At 32.5% G+C, this 21926-nt stretch overlaps 1 protein-coding gene across 2 annotated transcripts in view; it reads right to left on the bottom strand.

Annotated features, from left to right (window-relative positions):
• Positions 1 to 548: 548 nt before the first annotated feature.
• LOC108972241 (protein croquemort-like) overlaps positions 549 to 21926 on the bottom strand; it is a 38263-nt gene continuing 16885 nt past the window's right edge. Inside the window, exons 1-6 of one of the 2 annotated variants that reach the window (XM_018938774.1) lie at positions 5266 to 5409; positions 3595 to 3900; positions 3303 to 3518; positions 2932 to 3235; positions 2597 to 2873; positions 549 to 1991 (exon numbers count right to left, since the gene is read on the bottom strand). In XM_018938774.1, coding sequence (XP_018794319.1) covers positions 1532 to 1991; positions 2597 to 2873; positions 2932 to 3235; positions 3303 to 3518; positions 3595 to 3900; positions 5266 to 5409 — 1707 coding nt within the window. In that variant the 3' untranslated portion in view covers positions 549 to 1531. Of the gene's footprint in view, positions 1992 to 2596; positions 2874 to 2931; positions 3236 to 3302; positions 3519 to 3594; positions 3901 to 5265; positions 5556 to 21926 lie in introns of those variants that run through there. The other variant, XM_018938773.1, reaches the window with a different exon arrangement.

Below are 21926 nucleotides of genomic sequence, written 5' to 3'. Positions count from 1 at the left end.
TATATTCAGTCATTTGGATAAAATGTTGGCATGTGCTTACTACTGTGATCAAATTGAAAGGTGAACTTTTAATTTGCACTTCGCGTGTTTTTCGCATCGGTAAATTTCTTTTTCTGTAAATTGGTAGTGCTGTGCTCTGCTCAAAATATATTCTTTATTATTTGAGATAGGCGTCGTTTGGTGAGGCTCTAAAAGTATTACGAGTTTTACTATGTCTGAATTTATTGAACAAAGAAGTGCCATAAACCACCATCCCATACTGCATTGGTTATTCGTGATCATTTCGCTACATTTTCAACTAAGATCGTGCCGCCACCACCGCGTCAAAAAAGTCATGACTTTTATTTTTTCAATTTTTATTTCAAAGAATTTTTAAATAATATGTGTGAGCAAATGACTTATCAAATAGTTTAAAAAATACCGCGAATAAAAGATAATTTCATAAAATCAACTCAAATCATAACAGATAGGATGGGATTCTGTTGTTGAGATTTTTTGAACCCGATAAAACTAATTTATAATGATTTGAGGTTAGGAAAACCACATAATTTCTTTATTATAATTTCATGTATTTTACTTATAATAGATTGAGAGTTCGAACTAAGTAAGGAATGTTTAATTATATAATTTCTTGCAGTGTCTTCATGTTATATGTTTTTTTTTCTGTTAACATTCCGCATTTTTTTACGAATTTTATTACTACATTTTACTTTGAACAGAACAATTTTATGTATAAAAATAGTTTTTTATCATTTATAAAAATACAAAATTACTTAGATCGAAATATTCAATGCGTTCTCCGTGTCATATTATATATTCTAATAAACTTATGATAAGTAATATCTGATTTTGATTGAGGCCATCTTTTTCCTGGACATTTGGTTTATCACATCTTGTTTTTGTTGCTAAGTTGTGTAATTTGTGTATAAAAAACTAACTACTTGCTAATATTACTACAACTAATGCCGATCAAGTGCCCATTGATATTATTACAAAAAACATTTGACATTATCATACTATATTATGTCATGATATATCAGTAGTATATACTTAAATTCTATATTGTTCATGTTATTTTAAGTGTAGATTACGATATAGGTATTTATATGTATAGTGAACGTTTCTCGTAAGGCTGAGTGGGACATGCATAGGTCTGCAGAGCGTAAAGAGAGATCGCTTTTTGTCCTAGGAGAGATTCTCGTAGAAAAAATGCTGCGCTAGCACCATTTCGCAGTGCTATGCTCAGATCACTTTACTTTTACACTCAACGTTACAGATTACAATTAGTTAACTGGAGTATTCCATTTATTATTTGTAAATAGTATGTTTTATAACTGTACTTAATATTCTAACGGCATTTTTTAAATACAAAACGGAATAACAGTTTCAGCTGCTAAGCCAAAAATTGTACTTACAACACTATACCGAATTTACAAAACACTTAACTACATTCTATAAAAAAGGCATACAATAGGACGTATAATTTGGTTGCTTCCAAAATGAGTTGTATTACGTATTTATACCCAAGGTATTATTCCTTTACATTGTCACTAATGACACCACAATTTGTGGCTGTTGTTGTGGTGGCAACACTCTCATTTGTCTCTGATTTTGGCACTACCGTTACCGGCTTACCATTCGTACGATCCAATAGTGGTGAACTATCGAGCGTTTTGTTGTTGACAACAACACTAGGTATTGGTCGACTTTTGAGTTCCTCGATACTAGAGAATTTCATTGTTTTCTTGCCATTTTCAACAGTTGTAGGCATAGTTTTGAGATCGACAGAACTCTGACGTGTGCAAAGTATTTCAACGGGATACCAACAGAGCAATATTAGACCAATGCCAAAGCAGACGCAAGCGAATATTTGTCCGCCTATGAGTATTTGCGGTAACATCTTTAAATCGGCGGCTAGTTCGGGTGTTATGCGTACCTTCTGCTCGAACCAGATGAGTGGGAAGAAGACGCGTGGCACTTTCTCGTACAAACTGGAATGGAAGGAAATTATGAAAAAAATGTAATTGAAATGTGTGCTTTCAAAACAGATTTTTAAAGAAATAGTACTAACTGGTATATATATTTTCTTGAAAAATATATACATTATATCCTAATTGCACAAGTACTATCTTATAAAATCTATTTACTTAATATATCCCAGTCCCTTATTTATTTATCTCAAAAAAGTTTCATCAAACGCAGCGAATTCGATTATCCTCTTTCTGCTTTATCAATATATCTACATATACATACATATCTCCTAAAAGCAATGCTCGCAAAATTTTGTATTACAGGGGCCTTTTAAGTCAATAGATTGCTTAGACTAGATTTACTAGTTGGATTCTGCTCGTGACGGTTTCAAACCCATGGCAGTGTCTATTTCGTCTAGTAGAAACCTGTGGCCAATCTTTCTCAGACGAAGGGACTAAACTTAGTAGTTTTTCGGGACTTGTAGCCAGTGAAAGGGTTTATTAGATTTTATTATATATATATCTGATCAATGCTCGCTTTCAGACCATATATGAACGTTTTGATGAACTCCAAATTTTAACTGCATATAGTAGTTATCACTTGCAAATGTGTAAAATATACTCACGTTATGCCATTAATCGGCTCAACAAGCATATTGACTTGAAAACGCGCGGCTACCTCCAAAGCAACACCTGTGCGTGGTTCCAACACCATATAGAATTCATGCTTATCCTGCTCCGGCGTCATGCCATCGACTTGTTCCACATAGTATGGATCAGCATTGTAGAAGTGTGGATATGACATGAATACGGGCGAACCAAAACGACACGAAGAAATATTCATAACCCCCGAAGGAACACATTCACCACCACAGAAACAACTATTCTCGGGATAGAGGGTGCCTGCAAAAGATATTTGCATATAACTTGTCTCAAGTTTGATAGAAGCGCATGTCTATACCGTTATCAATGGAACGCGCGCCACCACTATACTTGAAACCACGAATGCCTTCAATCTCTGCGGTTTCTGTATAATCCAATGGCACTGTACGACACATATCGGGCGTGAAAAGTGCAACGCTACCATTCTCCTTCATATATGGTGGATGGAATTCACCAGCTGAGCCATTAATTAAACCACAAGTTGATTGAAAGAAGCCAGTGTGCTCTTTAAAGTTCCAATGGTGCATTTGACCGATTTTTGAAATGTCATCAGCGCCAGTATAAACATTGAAAACACCGGTTAAATCGGCGCTGCCATTACGCTGTATTAATACCAAGACGAAATATTAGCATAATTATCGTGAAAGTGTATTATTATACCCAACTCACCGTATAAAACCAGCCAAATTTATCGAATGGCACTTCAACATCCTTGCCGAATAGTGGCATGGCACGTGCCATATCCAACATATCATCACTATAGCCCGTGAAGAGCATTTCATCGACTGTGCGAGTTATAGACAGTTCCTGACCATATAATTTCAAACCCACGTCGACTAAATTGCGGCGCACATTGCCCCAACGTTTCGCCTTACCGGCAGCGGACTGTGAAAATTTTTATGAATACCATATATAAATGAAATAAAAATTTAGGCTATGGATAGATTGAATATTCACTCACCAACGCCACAGCATTCAATGTGACTATCGTGTCATCTAAGCTTCCATTGCTACCCTCCTCATCAAAATAGAAATCACTCTTTTTTCTATATGTCACTGAAGCGTTTTCCGGATTCCATTTTATATCGACTTTATCTTGTTTCTCTGTGAATCGATATGGACCCAACTGCACTAAATTCGGTTTCGTAGTGAGATTTTTAAAATCTTCTGGATTTGTCCAATTAAAAAAGTAAACGTCTAAACTTAAAGCCATTGGTGGAGTTTTCCATTTGTCGTAGACCTGTGAGTCGGGTCGTAGGGTCATTTCCTATGAATGGGATAGATTGAAAATGAATGATGTTATTAATATATACAAAAATGTATATGTTATATAATGACAGTTCCACTAAGCTTAAAAAGTTTTAAAGGGTTGGAAGAAGGGACGGGCTTTCTGCAGTGCTCAATTTTGGGACGTTTCTACAACGTCAGCCTCGAATCCATAGCAGAATAACTCTTACCGACCGGCGCCACGAAATATCGTCCCATTCGCTCCCACGTCACTGTGAACAGTCATAATTTGGAAGTTGTAGATAGTTTCGAATATTTTGGAGCCAGCATTAACACCTCGAAATCCAAAGCAGAATAACTCTTGCCAACCAGTACTACTTCGGACTGGTAAGAAATTGAGAAGTGAAGCCCTCTCGACACCGAATAAAAGCCAAATTCTACAAGTCACTTATTATCCTCGTCTTTCTATATGGTGCAGAGGCATGGACGATGACAACATCTGATTAGTCGGCGTTACGTGGGAAGTTTAAGATAGGGACATTGTCAGTGGAGAAGTAGTGTGGTCTATGACAACGTTTTGCCGAAACTAAAGCGGTTTTTAGTAGTAGGAAATTCATTATACAAGGAAAAGTTATTCTTTGTATCAGCGAATAACTTCCAGATGTAGGATTTTAGGTAAATAGTTAATATTTCCAAAACAGCTTTTACAAAAGTCGTTTCACGTATTCAGTTTATTTATATATACTATATTCATACAAACATTCATATGTAACATTTCGATGGCATAATTAAAGCAATAATAGTTACAAATAAACTCAAGGCACAAATGTTGTAAGAGTAATCGCTTTTACAACAAGCTTTTCAAAACGTGCACACGTGTCTCAAAGTCTCGTGCGGCTTTTTGCATGCTTTATATGGGTTAATAATATCAATTGGTTCGATTAAAGGTCAATCACAGCTTAAACTACCAATACAGTCAAGCTTCTCTGTTGTGAACTTTCGTGCAATGAACTTTTCTTTATAAAAAGTTTATTTTTTTTTCAGAGCATTGCCTTTTTATTCGATTTTCAGAAATATTGAGTTCGTTCATTTCCCTCTCATCAATACTCAGTAAAAACGTGCACACGTGTTTCACAGTCTCGTGCGGCTTTATGCATCTTTTATGCGGGTTAATAATATCAATTGGTTTGACTGAAATTTCAATCAAAGATTAGACGGTAGTATTAATTTCTCAAACAAATAAAAAAGAACACGAACGGTTTTTAATCGACTAAATTAAGAGGAAAAGTTATAAGTAATTTGTTATTTATTTATTTATTTTTTTCAAATATATTCACTATAGTTCACATATACATATATATGTACTTAGTATGTGCATACCTCAGTAATATTAAATATAACTTACCTTTTCCATTATGCTGTTGAAAATTTGCTCCCAAAACATGCCACATAACACGCCAAAAATGCCCAAACAGAATCCACAAAGTCCAATAATAACTTTGCGATTACTTTGGCGCCATTTTTTCAAACTACTTGCTTTTTTGGGCATTTTGTAAAAATTTGGTTTAGTAGTGTCTGATATTAGATTGTTTATAAAACGATTTCTAAGATAACGTCGTTAAATGCAATTGCAAATTCTTCGCTTTTTTAGTTTATTCCAATCTTAAAGGGAAGCGGTCTGTTTAGTAGGTAAACCTGCAAGAAAAAGAAGATATATTTATCAATAATTTGAAGAAATAAATATTGCTCGGCTTGACTTAATGATCGATTAAAGTCAAAGAAAATATTTTAATAGTCATATAAATACAGGAATTGTCACCCATGGTTTTGTTCCCTCTCAACATTATATCATACTTTACACTATTAATATACCAAAAATACCTTCAAGAGGCTTTAGTCTTTAGTAATTTCTTCATAAATAAGACTTTTAAATTATGGTCTATGGTCTATGCATTTGGAGAGACACAGATTTCTTTCCGACAACGATATTCAACCTACCATTTATTCTCGAAAGTACTCTTTTATTCCTAGATATTTGTTATATTTCGTTGCCAAGTGTTCTTTTGCGGATTCTATACATTTATTTCCTCTTAAGTCATGTCTTTTGCTAAACATGGCCGACACTGTGAGCTTTGCTCTCTGTAAGTGAAAATCTGACGCTTTTTTCGGGATGACAGATGAATGGAGAGTGAACAAATGAAGACTTTTAAGAGTAAAAAGTCCCTTTGAAAACTTTCTCATATACTTTATAAGCAGATTTTTCTTAAATCATATAAATGAAGGTTATGTAACGAGAACCGTTGGCTAAAAGATATTTCACCCATACAGGAATTTTTCCGGTTCCATAATAAATGAACGGTTAAAAACAGATGACTCCAAGCTTAAGTTAATGAAATATGTAAATATATGAGAACTGTGAGATTACATAGTAACATATGTACAGTATCTTCCGTTCTTATAAACATCTGGCAACTTCTAAAATGTTATTTGAAACTATTACTCATGTAAAACTTCTAATTTCTTTCAGATAAAGCAAACGTTTTTTGTAATTTAATTAATAGTTAACGAACCGCTTGTAGGTTTACGAGCATGTTTCACAGAATTTCAAATGAACCTTATCAGCATTCACCGTACTCTATTATCCCCCCTCCACTCATACATACATACATATGTATACTATATTAGAAAATATAAAAGAATTTTTATCCCCACAAATGTTAGTAACACAATACTTGGGATGCTAATATATTTATACTTATTGCATTGTAAAATGAATCATATGGAAAAAAAACTCACGAATGTAGGTCGCAGGTTTCTACGATTAATTTGACCTAATGCACTGAACTCCTTTAAAAACGCAAGCATTAAGCAATCGCATGTCTTTCAACATATTCGTGAAACTAGCGGCAAGCTTAGATCAATTTTACTCGTAGAAGATTGACATTTCTTTTTCCACAAAATTTGTTGAGTTAACTTAATTAAATATTACATAAACTTCGGTATATAGCACAAATTAATAATGAGTATGTGTGTAAATAATTAAAATCGAAGGCTTGTTTATTTGTTCCATGTATTAATCTACATTATTTCATGCGAAATTCTATGAAAACAAGAAAGAATGCTACCTTCGTTTGCACCACAGCCATAAAAAGAGATTTGTCTTGATTTTGATCGGTTAGTTTGTATATGTATAGCGTTAGCGTAGGTTGGTTCTGAACAATTTCATTGCATTATTGACTTAGGAGAAATGAACGCAAAATTTCTTGAAGATATTTCCGCAAATTACAAAGTTTTCCATGCAATCGCTGGATTTCGATCGTTTAGTTTGTACCATAATATCATAGCTATATGCTATAGTGATCCGATCTAAACAAGTTTTTCGTAAGAAAATTAAAGGTGAAATCTCATAAATAATAATAAAAATAATACTACAAAACAAGAACTTGATAAGTGAATGAAACAAGCTACTGAACTGACACTGACAAAACGAACATAAACAGAGTGTGTTCAAATAGGAAAAGTTAGGTAAGGTCTTCAAAATGAAGCATGGAGACAGCAATATAATGCTTTGAAGTACAATTTTATGGCGTAGCATCGGGCCTATAGCCAATTAACATCTGTAATACACTRCTGATCATTATAGTAAGTAGAACGACGGCATATTTTTGAATGTCATACTACAAGGCCAACTTTAATTTCAAGGTATACGTATACTTATCAATATATTGAGTATGCGAGCAGATTTATGAGATCCAAGCGAAAAGAATTCATTATACTATACATACCTAAGTACATAAATACTCGTAATTTATTATTTATAGTCACATATTTTATTTGCATTGTTAAGAACTTCCAAGACATTTATAAAACGGGTTGCAATAAATTTGAGTTTAAAGTGCATAAAAGCAAATTTCACATTATCGATAGGCGCTTGATAAGGTGATAGATTTGGGTGCTAGTCAATTAAGAGCGATTTTAACAAAAACGAAAAGAAAATTGCACCTAAGCTATAATACCCCCATAAATCAAAAAGTTCTCCACACTAAAACTAGATTTTATAGCAGCTTTAAGCTATAGTGAAACAACTGCCACAAAGAAACATACCAAATTTCTTGAAGATATTAAAAAACAAGCTATACAAACGTGTTGAAAACTTAGGGTATAATAAGTTAAGGCTATTAAAACTAATCGAAATTTTTTTCAAACGCAAATTTTCTATTTGCGTAATATTAGTAGTAATCCCGATAAGCTAAATTTTATACAAAATACCAAATAAGACACCTGTTAGACAAGGGTGCATTAACTTATAACGATTCATTGAACCTAGTAAACATGAGTTTCAATAATTAAATATATGTATATGTATGTAAATATATAATACATTCTTTAAAAAAAAAATGTAGGCAACAAAAAAAATTTGCACTGTGCTGTCTTATCTTATCTAACGAGAACACGCATATCCGCATTTTACATTTAATCGAGACTTGAGTATATTATATTTGTAATACTCATATAATAAATACCATTTAAAGCGACAAATACAATATTTAGTGCAATTGTATTATTATTGGCATTTTTATGGAGATTACTCGAATAATATGTATTTGCTATTGTTAAATCATTAAATTTCCTCCAAATGCAAATAAAATTTAAATATTTAATGTCTCACGATTGCAACATCATAGGCGGCGCGTCATAAGCGCAACGTAAAAAACGCGCATGAGAATCGTAGCCGGTAACTAATGGGCATGGACGCGATACGACACAGCTGCTCGTTTGACATGACGTGATATGCCGATATGTAAAGATGTGGGTAGTTATATATGTATGTATATGAGCAAGTAAATAAGTTGCGTCAATTTGACTAGAATTTGATGTGCTTGAATAGACAGTGGGGGTCAGCAGACTAGAGCGGTTTGTGGAAATAATTTTCAATAAGTTTTCTAACATTTTTCTTCTTATTTTAACAATTTTGGGATATATGAGAAGCATTTCAGATTACAGATTCATTACAGATATATTGTTTGGGGAAAGAAAAGTGAAAAAGCTATTATGTTCTTCATAAGCCCTTTATATTATACTATCGGTTCTATAACGATATTTGTGCAGTTTGCCAGGAGATGCCCCAACTTGATTATTATCCATTGTTCCAATATCCTGCGTTGTAAAACTACTGTCCTTGTGCGTCTTTTTCAGAATATATCATTCCTAAACAACAATAATTTTATTCACTCAAATATGTCAAACTTTGAGTCTGAAAATGAGTTTTTGTGGTGAGTTATTCTTAATCACTGCCTAAAATGGTTTGCAAAAAATTTTTAAAATGAAGATATTTCTTGTTAAACACAAAAAAGCTCACAGAATCTGTGGGAGTCACTGAAGCAGCCAATTCAAAACGTTCAAATGTATAGTATTATGAAGCAAAGAAATTGAGTGTTATAAAAATTTAAGCCAAAAGTAGTTGAAAGGCTATTTTGCAAGTAAGAATTACTGCTTGAACACTACAAAAAGAAGTCGTTTATGAGTCGGATTGAACTGCTGATGAAAAATGGATTCATTACGATGGAATTAGGAGAACGTGCATTATTATCAAATGTAAGCTAGTGACTGTCAAAACACCCGGAATTTACGACGAAACACGCGGCAATAAGTTTCCATCATGTCAACGCTCGGCGATAAAAAGGTATTTTGGAAAACAGCAACTGAGAGGTTTTGCCTTACCAGCCTTATGGACCAGACCCTGTCTCTTCTGACCAACATTTGATCTAGTAAATAGAAGATATCCTCAATAGTATCCGATTCCCATCAAAACAGGGTACCAGAAATTAGTTTGATTAATTCTTGGCTGCCCAAGTTCTTTTAAGATGGAATCCACAAATAGCCACAAATATGGGAAAATATAATATTATATATATTATATTCAGTTGGGCGATACTTGGAATAATGCTATTATATATATTTCTTAATCAAATAAAAATAAAAAAATCATCTAAACTGTCTTCAAACAAAGCGGAACATACAACATCTCGACAGATGGTTCCAAAATGGCCAATTTAATGGGATCTTTTGCTTGAAGCTGGATCTCAGGCGATCTCAAGTCGCTTTACGTCAAAGAATGTTCTTAGAAGCAGGGAAGTAGTATATGTAGAGGCTGCCAGAAAGCAATATTGGGTTCCAGGCCACAAAGAAGTTCCGGGAAATTAAGCTGCTAATGAGATTGCCAAAAGTGCCATCCGTCTGGCTACCGAACAAGTACAGGAAAAACGGAAGTCGCCAAGAACGATATACAAAGAAATTTACGAAAATGCTGACAGTCGGATCATGGTGGGATGAAATGCCTTAAGTATAGAGAACTTTGGAGGGAAATATAAAAGGAATAAACGAGCCGGCCACTATAACCTAACCTAACCTAACCTTTCTTCAAACTCTTAAAGTTTTTACAAATATTTTAATAAAAACTGTAATAGTTTTGTTGTGAGATCGCGATATAACCGTTATACTAAGTAGCTTTTATCGTTAATCTGTAAAATCTTAATATTCTCACCAGTAAAAGAGCACAAAAATTTAACTCACCTAAATGCTCTCAAACCAAATATTTTCTATTTTTTATACCAAAAATTTTGACCACCACTGTAAGTGGGTACGCATGTTGCGCCATAAGCGTACTCATATATCATTTATTATTTCATTCCGCGCGAAATTGAATATATCAATTGACCCCATGAGCTTCTTTTACTCTCTGTGCCACTGCAAATGGTCTTTGACATTTTTTCTCATCTTATTGGATTCGCACGTTATGGTTGTACATACATACATTCCTGTATGTAGCCCATTTTATGCGCTGAACGCACTCACTTATTGGACAGTGTGTAGTCGACATTTAATAAATGATTTAATTAAATATTGAACTTTGGCTCTCCGACTTTAGAGTATTTTATATAGACATATAGTTGATTGAATTTGTTTGAAATTTAGTTTTTTTTTTGTGTATATTATTATGTACAATGAAAATTATATAATTCGGAATCAATACTGAACGCTATAGCTTCCTGAGACCTGACTTATCTATCTTTATAACAGATTTTTTATTTTCTATGATCATAATTCCGGCGATAGCGACGCTCTGTTTTTTGATTGTAGGTTAACCAATCCGCTGGAATCATGGATCCCGTTTGACTACCATTTTCATTCATGGGTTCCACTGTTGCAATAAACCTCGAAATTAACAAAATATTTCTACTTGAAAAAATTCAAAATTACATCTTAAAGTTTTATTAATATAAATGTAGTAAACATTGTAAAGCCCTGTTTCACACGGGATGACTCCCTTAACCACTTTTAAGATAACCTTCACTTTGTTCAAAAATTTTTGTTTTCCCTAAAGGTCTTCCAATAATTTTGATTCTACAAATTAACTTTTCCTTTTAATAATTTCTCTTTACACTCAAATTATTTTGACTCAAGAACTAGAGCGTCAGGAAAACTCTATTTTGTCATTTCTTCCGTAAATTCTTTCACCCACAACACAATATCTATACAAAACAATCTAGAGTAATATCCGCTGTGATAGCTCTAAATGTACACATCTACATTGATTGTATACAGTATACATACTACATGCGTAATCTCCTATAAGCTCGCTTGGCGATTGCATCTTACTCGGAATTAGCAAGTGGGTATCTTTTTACAAAGTCAAAAAAAGAATACGCAAACAGAATTAGCACTGCCTTTTATTCCTACTGCACTTTACTCTATATCACTATCATTTGTACGTAATTTACGCGAAGAGTAGTAGGAAGAACACGGGCGAGACCAAATTACATAAAATACACGATTCTCCAACTGTTCGTCGACATATTTCAAGTCGAGTGCGCTCATATTAAACTTACGTCACATATTTTGTAAGAATTTTCGGGAATATGTTGGATGACAATTATTGTTCAACAAAAACTGAGATTTGTCAAACGCGATCAAATAAAGGGGTTGCCAATAAGAAGGCCTTTATGTTGATAATTTAAGGCAGTTACCATCACTACACTAAGGAAACAACAGAGTGGAACTAAAGTCATAATGGTGAAGAAGTATAAAAATTATAAATATTGGAATATACCCTTACATTGAGTTTAAATAAACCAATTTTGTAGGATATAAATAATTCTGTATTAACAATAAAAACAATTCTTGGATCCCAAAACATAATTGTATAGAGGATTTTATTGTCATAACATTTATTATAAATTAGTGTCGTCTTATCTTTATCTCTTTTCTATATTCAACATTGTCATGATCTCAAGATTCATTAATAACTCAGCTTAATATGCTAATGTAAAAACTGTACTTATTTTCGTCAACTTCAACAAGGATCACAGATTTTGAACACGAGTGTTTTAAAGCATCTATCGATAAATATTTTCCTTTCTTCATAAGTAAAAGTTAGCTAACGCTGCGTTCCAGACTTATAAGCAACCAATTTTAGTCTTACCAATAGAATCAGCCCAATAACAAACATTCCCACGACAGTTGTATCTAACCGGTACGGACCTGAATTTTTAACCGGCCGAGGACTGTCAACTCGGCAGATTTTTGTCGCTACAAGAACAACAACAACAACCAAAAACTAAATGATGATATTACAATTGCACCAAAAAATTCAAAACAATTTTTCGAAAATCGATAATCTGTCAGTATTCCTATCCATGGGTTTACGGGTTTGATTCAAAATTAATTTTTTTTATTGTCTTATTAAATTGTACAACATTTCTAGAATATTGTCCAAAATTTTCATGTTGATCCGAGTAATAATTACGTAGATACAGTCTTGAGAACTTGTGTGCACGAGTCAAGCTGGGCTAAGTGCGCCGTCTTAAACGCTTTTTCTCGAAACTGTGTTTTTTTTATGGGGTGGCAAGATTTCGCGATAACTACTCAACCGATCTTCATGAAATTTTACACACATTTTAAGATACAATTCTTAAAGGCTTGGGCGAAGAAATTTTTCGATTACAACTATTGAATTTTCACTGAAATTTTGATTTTTTTTTTGTAAAAATGTCTGCCAAAAACGCAATTTTTTCCCTTCGTCCAAGTTCTAAGTTAAGGTTTTAATTAAAACACATTTTTTCACTTCAGATAATACGGTAAGAAATTATACTGTCAACGCGGGTGCAACTGTTTTCTGTGATTTCACTGAAAATAGCGTCGCAATGGCCGAGTTTAAAATAATTTTTCCAAAAATTTCAGAATTTCTTTGTTAATATGTATATAGTGTATGAGTGTAACAATAAAAAAATCTAATAAAATATTTAATTTTTTATATGACAAAAAATTTGTGCAAAATGCTGTTTTTTACACTAGCAATCCCAAGTAGCACCTTAAAGAATTACTTATCATCATTTATTAAATATTTTTTTACTACTTAAATACTTTGTCAATATATCGACCCGCCCCAAATGAAACCACCTTTAAAAATTTAGTATCTTGTCAACACAAAGTTCGTTTTCCGGCCGCCCACCTAGTTAGCGACAAAATTTTATTAGTTGCTCAGACAAAAACACGCATTGGCCCTAGTGTGCGCTATAACAACTTAAAAGGCACTTGAAACAGATAAACCTGCAATTGTATATTGAAATTTGTATATATGTATGTGTGTTTAGGAGTCAATAATTGATCGTTGAAGTAATTCGATATTTCCAGCATATTAATTTGCGTACTATTTATTATTTCTTACTCCCATGCATACACCTATACCCAACTGTACGTAAGTTCATATGGAAATGACTTTATAAAATCATAAAATTCAGTTACTAATATGAAAAGTGTATGCCAAACTATTATTTGCATGTTTTCTTAATACTTGTGTAAGATTGCGAAAGTAATACTCGATAATTTCAATAGTTGATAATAAGTGACAATTTGGTATAATTTTATCTTCAACCGGACTTAAACACATAATAATAAGCAAATATATCATTAAGTTAGTAAGCATTAATTAGGGTTTGGCAATAATTTAAATATATATTGGTTGTATTATATAATAAAATTTCGCTCATATGACTTCATCTAATGAATATTAATATTTATTTTAGATAAGCTTTAGTGCTAGTATAATTTGTAATGAAGATGGGTGTAATTCAATTTTGAAAACACAATTTAAAAAAAAAAGTTATATTATTTGCAAGGTATGAACAATTCATTGTGAAGATTTACGACGTTGGCTGAAAAAGGCGTGAATATGTAAATTTTTATTATCAATTACAATATCTATTTTTGTGTAATTTTTTATGATTTTTCAAAATCATAGTTTCAACAATTTGCCAAATTCCACTTTTGTACGGTTCACTACGAAATTTTGAAATCAGTAATTAAGAGCCTATTGTACATTTTTAAATAAAAAAAATTAATAAGATTAGTTCCAAATTAAACGAGAAAATATTTTTTTATAAAAATTTACATTTTCTTTATAAAGAAAAATCAAAAATTCAACGATATCTCATTGGAAATCTGAGAAAAAATAAAAAAAAAATATTTTTCTTCGTATACTCAAATATTTAAAGGTACTTTTTTCGTAGAAATTTTGAAAATTCATAACTCCACAATTTTTCATTTAAGAAAAAAAAGTGTATTTTGCCTCAAAGAATACAAGAAAACTTGTTTTATACGAAAAAAAATTATGTTTAATATAAATTTTGGATGGAATGACCCACATACAAGTGCGGTAATACAGGTGGTTGGGGCGTATACGTAATGGTATTTCAAAAATAACCAAAATGAAGACATTCAAGCACACATAGTTGAACTTCCATAACTCAAACTTCCTTAAATCGAAGTTCTGAACTGAAATTTTGAATTGGCGATAGAAGTCACAATTTAAACAAATTTCCATCCATAAATTGAACGTTTAAATCGACACGTGATTCTCTAAGTCACTTTTTTCGGGAAAATCCGACTTTGTTCACGTAAATGCACGTATATAAAAAATAGTCTTCACATTCAAAGAAAAAGATAGTATTAATAAGATAATGGGATTTGCTCAACCTGATTTATGGCAGATGATATTGCAAAACTGAATATTTCGGACCCAACGACCTGGAAAACAATGAGGATTCTGGAGAAGAAATTATTCTACCGCCCTAAAAGTGATGTGACGCATTTCTTTGCAAATTTTTAATTCCTATTAAAATACAAACATTAATTTAATTGAGTATCACTACAAGGCACTAAACAGATTAGAATCTCTTATCACTAAAATCAATAAGCAAAAAATATATTTTCAGCGAAAAATTACATGTTTTATGTACGTATGTAAGCGAACAGATCAATATGCTTTCGGAATGAAAATCAAGTAAACGAAGACTACGATTAAAATTTGCTTGATGAATAAAAATTACTTCCTGCATAAGTTTCCGGGTTGTGCTGCATGGAAGTTCAACTAATTTCCTTCGATTGCAGTATGATCCCAAAGTTTCACTTCTTTTCATATTATTAAATCTTCGGCTGAGTGATTTGTTGTAAAAGTGTCACCAATTTAGCTTATTTAACAATATTATAGACTCAACATCAAATTCTAAATTGTTACAACCTTTTTTATATTTTTATTGTGTAGTCGAAAAAGTCTTTTCGATTAATTTCTGGTTGAAGGGCAGAAGTGGTATAATTTCACTTTTAAATTCGACTAAGTATATACAAACATCCATATGTAATATATTACAACTAAAATGCAAGAGCCAAAACTATGGCGACCCAATTTCTTTATACCCTTCACCACCAAATTCAAAAATGACTCAATGCCAGTGGTGAAATTGACAATGCCTGCAGCAAGATATTTAAGTCGAAAAAGTCCAAACTGAGTTCCATACAATGTCAAAAATATATAAATGAACACACCCAGAAATATGTTTGCTGTAATATTTATAAATTCCTACGGATGCATGTATGTATTTGTGTATTTGTGTAACCACTTGTGACGTACTAAGATTTAGCTCAAACTTCAAATTTCAGCCAATTCACTTGAAATTCGAAATTTTTCGCCAATGCGAGACTTCCATAGCCACTACACACACATACGTGCATATTTTAGTTAAAAATAAGTGCCACTCAAAATATACGTATGTACATATGCACATTTTTGCAGTTTGCTGTTTCTGACTTTCTATGCACATATAGATTAGCTTGAACATATTTGTGTATGTATGGATTTTTGTATTCACAACAAACCGGCACGTGAATAAAAACAATTATAGCCGGCAAAAAGTTGCATCATTTTGCCAATGACATTTAGTGCAAGTTTTCATGTGTAAATACCCTGTAGAGAAAAAGAGTATTTTCATAAGCGAGATGGTGTTAGGATCATTATGATTATTATTATATTCTCTTATTTTGATCATATTCATTATTTTGGAGTTCTAAGAATTGATTATATGTACATATATGCATACTATATAAATGCCCAAGATGACCACACAAGTTAAATTCCAAGTGACTATCTGTCCGTCCGTCTTTCCGTACAATCAAAAAGTGAAGTAAAAATTAAGATATTGTATGAAAACTTGGTACACGTATTTCTTCGAAGACGCCTGCCACACCCACAAAACGCCATTAAACGAAAACATATAAAGTACTATAACAAGCACTAAATTAAGCTACAAGAAGGAAATTTCGTGCCGTGGGACACCTGTGAGCTAAAAATGTTTAAAAGTGGGAGCGGCCCGGCCCCTTAAATGACTTAATGCGCATACGTATCCTTCCAACCGCTAAATTTATATCAACCAAACTTGCTGAGAAGAAGTCATTTTAACACCTCTTCCAATGGGTAAAATCAGTTAATAACCACGTCCACATCCCATATAACATTTATATATGTATATTACCACTAAAAGTCATTACTCACTGAATAAATGCGTTACAAACAGTCCATTTCTCCAACCATGATGCTTGGGCAGGGCTTTATAGGAGTAGTTTTAAAAATTGGAGAATGGTAGTGAGCTCGAGGCTAGCTAGGCTAAATGAGCCGTCTTTAAACGTATTTTTCTCGAAACTGTGTTTTTAAAGTCGATTAACAAGCTTTCTCGAGCACTACTTAACCGATCTGCATGAAATTTTACACAAGTCTTTGTGATACAATTTTTAAAGACGAAGGACAAGAGGTCACCGGTAATGGCGTCGCAATGGCCGAGTTTAAAATTTTTTTTTCCAAAAATTAAAACAATAAAAAATTCTAATAAAATATTTCACTTTTTATATGAGCATAAAATTAAAAAAATACTGATTTTTACCCTAGGAAACCCACCTAACCCCTTAAGAATAAAAATATGATTCCTTTGCTTGAAAGCGCTTTGTCAGACTGTACTCCTCTTAGATATAAGCCAAATTTAACTTAAATATAATATATTACCTAATTGCACTACTATTTTACTAACCTATTATTTTTTCGTTATTTTCCAGGTATGAAATTGTTGCCATAAACATATTAAATTTATATCCTAGGCGGTAAGTCAAAATTTAAAAATTTCTTTTATACCTTATACCTTATAAAAAATTGTTCATTGGCAACTTTTGAATAATAATTGCTATACATTTTCCTCTAACACTGTATTATTATTTTTGAAATTTTAAGCTTCCTCTTTAAGAGTTTTAATATCTAATATTTATCGAGAATGAAAACTTCACTTTATACAAAAAATGCTGTATTACGATTGAATATATAATATATTAAAATTTTTTTTAACAAAATTTTAACATAGAGTTTTTACTGCAAAGCTATTGGTATTGAACTAATAGACTAACCAAATTCACTGGGTAGAGTATTATTCGAACAATAATATTCTATTTGTAGTATCTGGATCGTAAGCCTTCGACTGTGTGATTAACCGCTCATTTTCGACTGACTGGCTAACAGTTCATTGTAGATTATTCATTATTATATTATTTTTATCTTATTCGTTCTTATTTTTATTGAAAAAAAAGTGAAACATTCAATATCAATTTTTTTTAAATTATTCGTTCATAAGTTCATAGAGACTTTGAAGTACTATTGGAATTTTACAAATTTTAAATAAACAAAAATCAAAAGCTGCCTGAATTTCAAACAATCAAACAAGAGAATCATCTTTGCTTTCCCAGTATACTTCTGAACTATGAATTTGGTGTTAAAAGGGTTAATTTGGAATTACTATAAACCTAAAAGGTTTCCCAATTCAGCGAATATTCATTTCTTCTATTATTTCTCATATACTCGTATATATATCTAAGTACCATATCTGTATATATGTAGGCATATACGTATCTCTGTGGCTTCCCTTGTAAGTCGCTATAGCATAACTGCATTAGATCTATCTTAAGCATTTATTAATTAATTTTTTCTCGCGTGGTAAAACTGCGATCGGCGCCCCGTTTGTTAGCTCGCTGCCGATTTGAAGGTTAATGCTTTGGCGCTCAGCGGCGATCATATATTGTGACTTTGCAGTGAATGAATGCAGTGTGACTTAATTGTTGTTATATTTAATTTGCGCATAAATTCGTGGAAAACTATCAGATGAATGCATTTTACTTATGTATGTAGGAGATTCAGTTCAAACGGACCTATAAACATAATGTACATAGTACACGCATATGTATGTGAATCATAGTTGTTTTTCGCTGTAATATAAGTTGTGAAATAGTGAATAATGTGAAAACCCAATTCACAAAATTATTAACAAATTTGCACTGTTTTCACAATGACACGTCAATTTGTTGCATCTTGATTGCAATGTGAATGACTATTGCTTATTGAGCGATTTTTCATTTGAAAAGCTGCAATACATCATATACCCACATATACCCTTGATATACTCCTACGTGCATATATATATATGCATATGATTGACATATTTCTCAGAAATTTAAAGAAAATTTGGCAGACCTTAAGAGAAACTATTTTTAAATTAAATTGAATATTTGCGCGGTGTTCTTCCTACATGACCTACAAATAACGTATGATCCAAGTAGAGATACTTTTTATCAATATTCCTTTTTTGACAGATCACACGTGAATCCTGTCTAGCTGTCATGTTATTTTTGCTCACTATTGTTTGTTTGGCATTTCATCATGAAAAGACTTACCCCTGAGGAACATAAAAAATTATAAATCGCTCAACTTTATTGCGAAAATGCACGTTCTGTAAAGAATGTTTTTTGTGCGCTTCGCTCAAGTTATGATCAACATAATCGGCCTACTGAGCGTACTATTCACAACATCATCACCCTTCTTGAGAGCCAGCATGCATTATTGGATTATATTCGAACGAATATACCACTCAGTGAAGAAAATGTAGCAGCAGTAGCTGAGAGAGGGTCGATTCGGTGCCGTTCGCAGTAACTCGGTTTGACGTACGAAACGAGTTGGCACATTTACGTCGAGATCTTAAATTAAAAGCGTACAAAATACAGCTAGTGTAAGAACTGAAGCCGGTCGACCTTCCCAAGTGACATTGCTTCGTTATATGAACTCTTGAAAAGTTCCAAAAAGAGCCGACGTTTTCGTGCTAAATTTCGTTCAGCATTGAGGTCCATTTTTAGCTCAATGTGTATGTAAACAAGCTCGTGATCTCCGCGACATTTAGTTTCAACAAGACGGCGTCATTTCCCATACATCGCATTAATCAATGGATTTATTCAGAGGACACTTCGGTGAGCAGATAGTTTCACATTTTGGGCCGGTCGATTGGCCACCCAGATCGTGTGGTACCGTTAGACTTTTTCCTGTGGGGATATGTAAAGTCTAAAGTCTATGAGGACAACTCCGCGTCGATTCAGATCTTGGAGCAAAACATTACGAGGGTCAATCACCAATTACCAGTCAAAATGCTCGAATGAGTAATCGAAAATTGAACTCAACGGATGAGCCACCTGAGATGTAGTCGTGGCCAACATTTAAAAGAGATAATTTTGAAACAATAAATCCCAAAGAATGTTCTTTCGAATGATAATAAACATTCCCTATTAAATTTGAAGTTTCTGTGTTTTTTTTCTTTTTTTTTAAGTAGGGAATTTCGAAATGCATCATCTTATATTATTAAGTCTAAATATGATATAATATTGCTTAAAAATATATTTCTTAACACTCTTTTACTAAAATATGGTCTCACCGACCAAAAACACTGTAAAAGCTTCTTTGTATTTTCTCTTTCTGAATATATTTCGTCTGGTCATTGAACTAGCTAGCAGATTCTAATGTTGTCGAATTCGGCGGGTGTTTGTTAGACTCTTTCTTGAAACGTGACAGCTATTGCTTTATTTTGTCTGCAAACACAGCATTTGAATATTTATGCAAGAATAAATACATATATTCTATATATTGCAACAAATATGGTTTGAACAATTTGATTCCAAATTAGTTTCGTATTCAAATAAACAAAAATTCGAACTAAGCATTTAAATCTAAATATTTACACCGAACAACTATAAATCTCTTCCATCTTCTTTTCTACCTTTGAAAATAACAAATAGGTTGTCCCACTTCTTTCTGCGAAGATTGCGAATTTTAATTTTTAATATTAAATAAAGGAAAAAACGCAAAAAAATGGCGAAACTTTCTTAACGTGTAAAGTCGAGACCGCAGACCAATTAATTAAAAAAAAAACAATCTACTAAAATTTATGTCAGTTTTACTTTTGTACCCGAGCTTGAACATCTGTATATCGTTAGCTAAAATGCAAAATAACCTAACATCACATTTCATAACTTTATAAGTGAAGGAAAAACAATATACTTAATAGAAAACGCTCATAATGAAACAAAAATTTTTTGGTTATAAAATGGTTATATACTGGATATATTGGACAGCGGAAATTTAATAGTTTATGATATATATGTATGTATATATTATTATTATTATTATTTTACTAGGAAAAATATACAAAATATTAAACCTAATAGTAAGAAAGGAGTACAAGCTACTATGGCCCTCGCCTCCGATATAATAGTATAAAATTACAAAGTTTATATTTTATTATAAAAATTACATTCTTTTAGAAAATTACATATATTAGCAATGTTTGCGAAAGATGGTGTACGACTAGAATTAAAGTGTTTTTGCCTAATACTCTCTAGCGCTAGACAGATATTGAATATATGTTTCATGGATGATGTGCTGGGGCAGAATGGGCAGGATGGTGTAGGATTGCCGCCTAGAAGATGTTGGTGAGTGACTTGCGTGTGTCCGATCCTTAATCGAGTGAAAATTGTTGCTTGCTGTCTTGAGATGTTGTTGGGGTAGTGTATCTTTTCGCTTAGTTTGTTTACGATTGCGTATTTGTGTTTAAATTTCTTCCAGTCCGCAACTTTCTTATCATAAAGAGACGATATACTAAACAGTTTAATTTGTTATAGATTATTCTTACTTTTATAACTTTCTGTGTATAAAAACTTCATATCTCGGTTATTTCCATATAACCGTTTGAACGCTTGCAAAATGCTTTCCAAAGTCTTAATTTACGGCCTTTAATTTTCTTATTCGATTTAAAAGCCTATTGAAGAACTAAAAAAACGGAATTAGTTATGCCTGATATTTTTCGCAACTAAGAAATAGTATATAAGAACAATTCAAAATACTGCCTTTATGGATATTCCATAACTATCTATTTTATCGTAAGAAGGAGCATCCATCTCAGAACCACATATTCTACGCGTCAAGTAAAACTGGGGAATTACATTCTCAAGAAGATTATATTATATTCGAGTGGTCTGATAAGTTTTCAAAAAAAATCGCGTTTACAGAAAATTTCTACAGATTATTCCAAACAACTTTCCTAAGAGACTGCGGGTCTAAAATCGTTTTCGAGACAGCAATTTTTAAGGCAAGGTTTAGGAAACTGAATAATATGTTATATGGGAGATATGTGATATAGTTGTCCGATCTGACCGCATCCGACATATGATACAAATTATAGTGTCTAAAAAACTTTGCCTTAAAAATCGTTGGCTCAAACCCGTTTTAGATCTATGAAGCCTTGGCAAAGTTGTTCAGAAAGAACCGTAAAATATTTTCCGCGAACCCGATTTTTTGCTATCATACTATAGTGATTCAAT

Source organism: Bactrocera latifrons, unplaced genomic scaffold, assembly GCF_001853355.1.
Source record: "Bactrocera latifrons isolate USDA-ARS-PBARC rearing strain unplaced genomic scaffold, ASM185335v1 scaffold_39, whole genome shotgun sequence".
Lineage (NCBI taxonomy): Eukaryota > Metazoa > Arthropoda > Insecta > Diptera > Tephritidae > Bactrocera > Bactrocera latifrons.
The sequence above is the reverse complement of the archived record's forward strand: the minus strand, read 5'-3'. Positions and strand labels throughout refer to the sequence as shown.